This window comes from Octodon degus, unplaced genomic scaffold (assembly GCF_000260255.1).
Source record: "Octodon degus isolate 3935 unplaced genomic scaffold, OctDeg1.0 scaffold00033, whole genome shotgun sequence".
Taxonomy (NCBI): domain Eukaryota; kingdom Metazoa; phylum Chordata; class Mammalia; order Rodentia; family Octodontidae; genus Octodon; species Octodon degus.
This window is the reverse complement of record NW_004524609.1, coordinates 5,234,207-5,239,564: the sequence shown is the minus strand read 5'-3', so window position 1 is coordinate 5,239,564 and position 5,358 is coordinate 5,234,207. Positions and strand designations below refer to the sequence as shown.

The window sequence follows — 5,358 nt, the reverse complement described above, 5'->3', positions numbered from 1 at the left end:
TTATTTTTTATTTTTTTGCGGAACCAGGGATTGAATTCAGGCCCTTGTGCTTGCCAGGGAAGCACTTATTCCATTGAGCCGTCTCCCCAGCCCAATCTTTTTTTTTTTTTTTTTTGTAAAAAGCTTTTAAATATTCACTGTGCAAGAATGCCACACTGACTGATATCCACATAGATTCACTCCAGTATTCAAAAGGCTGGAACGCCTGTGCTGGTGCTCTGCTCCCGAAGGGTGGGGTCAGTTTCTATTGCCTCTAGAGAAAGCCCCTAGCCGAGTATATCTCCAACTTTTGTCTGTAATAACTCAAGGTAATACTAAAATAACTCGCTTTTTTGAAGAAAGTGATGAACAATTGTGCTCTGGTAAAGTTCAAGGTAGCTTAAAATTTCTCTAAAGTTCCATGTTTAATATTTAAAGGTTACACAAATGTTGCTTTTGTACTTTTTTAATATGAAGTATGTATTTTTCCCCCAAAGTTTTTGAATAAAATTGACAATCTGGGAAGATGTACTTTATCCTCTTGCTTATATATTTCCTAGGAAATACACCATATCGCTATGAAAGAACAAGTAACTCAGGCTGAGAAACAGCCTCAGGCAAATACCAACTCCACCTCAGGTCAAGGTAAATCAGGCTCAGCTCTGATCCCTGGCAGCAGGAACAGGGAAGCCTCTGGATTTTAGGTCCTGCCTATCTGTTGTCAGCCCTCCTACTCACCACCATAGCTAATTTCCAAGCCACTGATTTGCAACTCAAATGCAACATAAAGGAGACAGCCCCCTCCCCCACCATCAGAGTTATTTTCAGTGTTTCAAGTATTTAAAGAAAAGTTTACCTTTTCCTAAAACTAAATGGCACAGGCCAACAAAAATGTCAAGTTCCTTAGCTCTAGGCTAGGATTTTATCAAGTGGTACTGATGATTTTCTTGCACTGACTTCCAACTATAGCTCTCTGATTAATTTTTAAAGACAAAGAAGAGCTGGACATGGTGGTACATGCCTATAATTTCAGCACTGCGGGAAGCTGAGAGAGAGGACTGCAAGCTTAAGGTCCCACTTACGCAACTTCAATGAGATGCTGTCTCAAATAAAAAGGGCTAGGGATGTAGCTCAATGTAAATAAAGGCTTTGGGTTCAGTCTTCAATACTGGAGGGGGGCATATGGTTGCTAGTACAAAATAAAAATCATTTCTTTGTAAATAAATGAATACATTATAACATTCAGGGACAGTAGAGTTCAGAGAACAGGAACTACTCCTCTAGGGATAACTGTGTACTCTGTTTCCTGAAGTCCCTGGCGAAGGCCAAAACTCTGTTCATAAGTTTCTGGCTAGTTAGGCCCTAAAGACTTCACACATTTTTTTGTCTGCTGCCTTTTCTCACAGCTTCTCTTAAGTCCAGAAACTGAAAGAGGACCATATAAATCTGAGCACATGATGCAGTTGCAACATCAGTATCTGAGTCTGCGTGATATCTTTGGAGCAGAGGATTCTGCAATTCAAGTCTTACTCATTACAAATTACACCTCCTCCTGTAAGTATGCACTATAAAGTTTAATCAGACTCTTTTAGATGCATACTAATAATGATCTCTATGGGAGCAATAATGTTAATTTTTTTTAAAATCATGCATTTTGTGTTTTATCACTAAGACAAAAAGGAAATCCATTTTTTGTTTCCTATAGATTGATCTTAATATACCACTGTATGAGACAAAATAAATTTAACACTATTTTCAAGTATAGGAAATAAAAAATAAAACGTCAACCTAAAATTTTACATAAATGCTCAACAAAACCAGACTGTGTAACTGAGAAAATATCAACTATATGCAAAAAGGGTACCTCGGCATTATTATAAAAGGCTGTGCTATTTTTTTCTTGTACATCTTCCCCTCGTGCTGTAAAGAAGGTCAGTGGATAGAAATCCTTGTGTGCTGGTTGCTTTCCACTGGCCATCAGTTTGCCCTCATAGAAAAGCTCAGAGGTATAGCTGTAGAGAAAAGAAAAATTCAAAAATGTAATCTGTCAACAAAATAATTCCACCCCTCCCACAAAAGCCCTGTCAAATTCTAATAAAACACCTTTATGTCAGTTGTTATAGTCCTTTCAGTCCAAACATTTCATACTTATGATTCCAGTAATTTCTCCAAAAATAACCATAGCAGTGATAACAGAGAAGGCTCCTAGTATACCACTGGCAAATGAGTTAATTTTGGTAAGGTATACAGCCAGAATATAGAAAAAAAAAGGAAGAAATGATGATAGTTCAATGCTAGTTAAGAACTTATGTTCTATGAGAAAATTTGCCAGCTAGCACACTTTTTTGGCTAACATATACAGTAACTGTATAGATCATGTATTTACAGTCATGTGCCACATAATAACTTCTTGGTTAACATACCACAGCCATCACAGTATATCACAACGTGCTCTCAGATGTGTGACGATGTTGATGTAAACAAATCTACACTGCTGCCACTTGTATAAAAGTACAGCACATACAATTATATACATCACACTTGATAATGACAACAAATTACTGTATTACTGGTTCAGTTATTTGATGCCTTTCATCATTGTTTATTACAAAGCAGTTTGCCATGTTACATCAGCTGCAGCCCGGCACAGCTCAGTTTATAGCATCTCTTGAAAGCCAAACAGCTCAGCAGACTGAAGTGCCTGCTTAGGCAGAGCGCCGCAGCCAGGGTTCAATCCGCAGCCTGCCGTGCCAGCCCCGCCCTGGGGGCGCACTGACACTGTGATTGAGCCTGGGCGTGGTGGCACACACATGTAATCCCAGCACTTGGGAGGCTGAACAGAGAATCACTACGAGTCTGATCTACATAGTGACAACCTGTAGACCCTGCACTAAATACATTTAAAAAAAAAAATCCCTGCCTTCCTGTCTTCCTTTAAAACAGATTTGTTGTACAACAAAGGAAAAGGCAGATAACTTTATAAGGGGTTACCAATATATTTATTACAGCACACAATTTCTCATGTAGATTATAGTCATAGAAAAACATCACAGTCACACCTAAATTTTAGTTACCACAAATGCCTTATTTTGTAAAAAACTATAACTATCACTTTTGTGATTTTCTTTTAAGAATACAAAATTAAACACAACTTGCAATACTAAGGATATCCTATAACCTGTTGCAAATAGCATATGTCTAGTAACACGCTGCTGATTTGACTTCCCTGCCAGAGAGCACAGAAAGGGTATGAATCAGAGGGGCAGTTCACACCTACTTGATGATAGCTTCATGGGAGCGGTAGTTCTCACACAGAAGGATCCTACATGGAAACTCAGCAGGGTAATGCTCATAAAGTCGATCAAGTAATGAAACATGAAGGTTTCTCTCCCTGGCAAATTCACTGTAAACAAAAGGACTGAGCTGTAATAGACAAAGATATTAGAGAAAAAATTAACACATAAATAGTATTTTAGTTATACAACATGCTGAATACTATAACATCCCATGTGCGTGCATGCGCATGTGCACATATACACACAAAAAAAAATCAATTATATTCTCCATGAACCATTGTACTTAAGGACCTACACTAAAATTTGTAGTTCTTAACTGTAGTATAACACCAACCTAAGGGCCAGGGAGATGGCTCAGCAGAATAAGCTCTTGCCTGGCAAGCGCGATGCCTGAGTTCAATCCCTGGTTCCGCCAAAAAAAAAAAAAAAAAAAAAACCACCTACCTAGAATTTCTACGCGTAAGTTTATAATAAAAGCCTCCACCAAATGAAAACAAAAAGTGGATACTTCATTAACTTCAGGGAGGCTATCCACTGTACAACTAGGGAGCGGAATTACATCAATTATTTCACCAAAATTAATGAACTATCTAAAATGATGAGCTGGAAGGACATGTAGACTATGAATAAAAGATAATTTTTAATAATTAAAAAACCCTCTTGATCTCATAAGGTATAAAAAGTCATTCTAGGTTATACCTTTTACTGTTAAAGAACAAAATTAAACTACTTTAGGCAAGGGAACAAAACCGATTTTATTCCTCTACATTCAACTTATTCCTGGATGTCTTGACAGTTCTAATACCATGGAGTTGCAATCTTAAGTCAACTGTGGCAAAAAAGAAATAACTCCAAACTGCAACTCTACAAAATAGCTATCTTTATTCTTAAAAACGTGCATCTCTCTCATATATAAATATTTAAGTGCATAAACTCTGACATATGCTTCAAGATTTTGGCTATAATTTTTAACTAAGCCTGTTGTTTCTCATGATATCAAAAACTTAATCCTTAAAAAAAATAGGTATTAGAAACAATAGTCAGGGGCCGGGGAGACGGCTCAGTAGAATAAGCGCTTCCCTGGCAAGCGCAAGGGCCTGAGTTCAATCCCCAGTTCCGCCCAAAAAAAAAAAAATCACTGAGTCCCATCTACGCAGTGAGACCCTGTAGACCCTGCCCTAAAAAAAAAAAAAAAAGAAAAAGAAACAATAGTCAATGGATTGCAGGAAGAATAATTTAAATTTGATTGATAAAGAAAAGCAAGAGGGCTGGGGGTGGATGTCAAATAGGCATAATATAGAGAAATGAAATTCAAATTAATAAACATAAAAGTCATAATTCTGCTAAGACTCATTCATCCCAAACATTGTAAACAAAAGAGTGGTGGAACAGTAATTTATCTTCATAAATACAAGTATTTTTCACCATTTGTAAGAAATACTTAAAATGCTTACACTATGGTAAATGCACAATTTCATAGCATGCTCTACAAAAGAGTATTAAACATCAAAATATAATTTAAAAGGTCACTTTCAACGTACTGACTGAGAAGGCACTTACCTGCATATGATCGCCAGCCAAAACTATACGAGTGCTTTTAGTTGCTAATGCTAGGGGCATAATAGTTTCACACTCCATGGCCTGAGCAGCTTCATCTAATAGAATGTGCGTAAAAAAGCCTACAAAATATAAGGTAAACACAACAAAGCATATTATACAAGTAATAGAGATAGAAGTCATTACTTCCATCTTTGCTAAGGTGTTTATTCACCGAAGGCTTGTTCATACTCTTAAAGCCTATCCTCAATTTAGACACTCATTAATTCAAACACTAACTATAAAAATAACGGTTGGGCCAGGGAGATAGTTCAGCAGTGTAAGCTTCTGCCTGGCAAGCGTAAGGTCCTAAGTTTGATCTCCAGCACAAAAATAAGCAAATATAAAAATAATGGTTAAATGTAACTATAGAGCTGTGGGGAACTCAGGTCAATAATTTCTGACATTGCCAGTTAAACAGAAGACCCAATGCTATTATGGGCTACTGGACTCTTTTAGACTATTTTGCTGAGTTTACACACCTATA

At 37.1% G+C, this 5,358-nt stretch overlaps 1 protein-coding gene across 4 annotated transcripts in view; it reads right to left on the bottom strand.

Annotated features, from left to right (window-relative positions):
* Helz (helicase with zinc finger) overlaps positions 1-5,358 on the bottom strand; it is a 168,186-nt gene that overhangs the window by 63,209 nt on the left and 99,619 nt on the right. For all 4 annotated transcript variants that reach the window (XM_004630034.2, XM_023713863.1, XM_023713864.1 and 1 more), the window contains 3 exons: positions 4,836-4,954; positions 3,257-3,402; positions 1,844-1,991 (listed from right to left, as the gene is read on the bottom strand). In XM_004630034.2, coding sequence (XP_004630091.1) covers positions 1,844-1,991; positions 3,257-3,402; positions 4,836-4,954 — 413 coding nt within the window. The remainder of the gene's footprint in view (positions 1-1,843; positions 1,992-3,256; positions 3,403-4,835; positions 4,955-5,358) is intronic.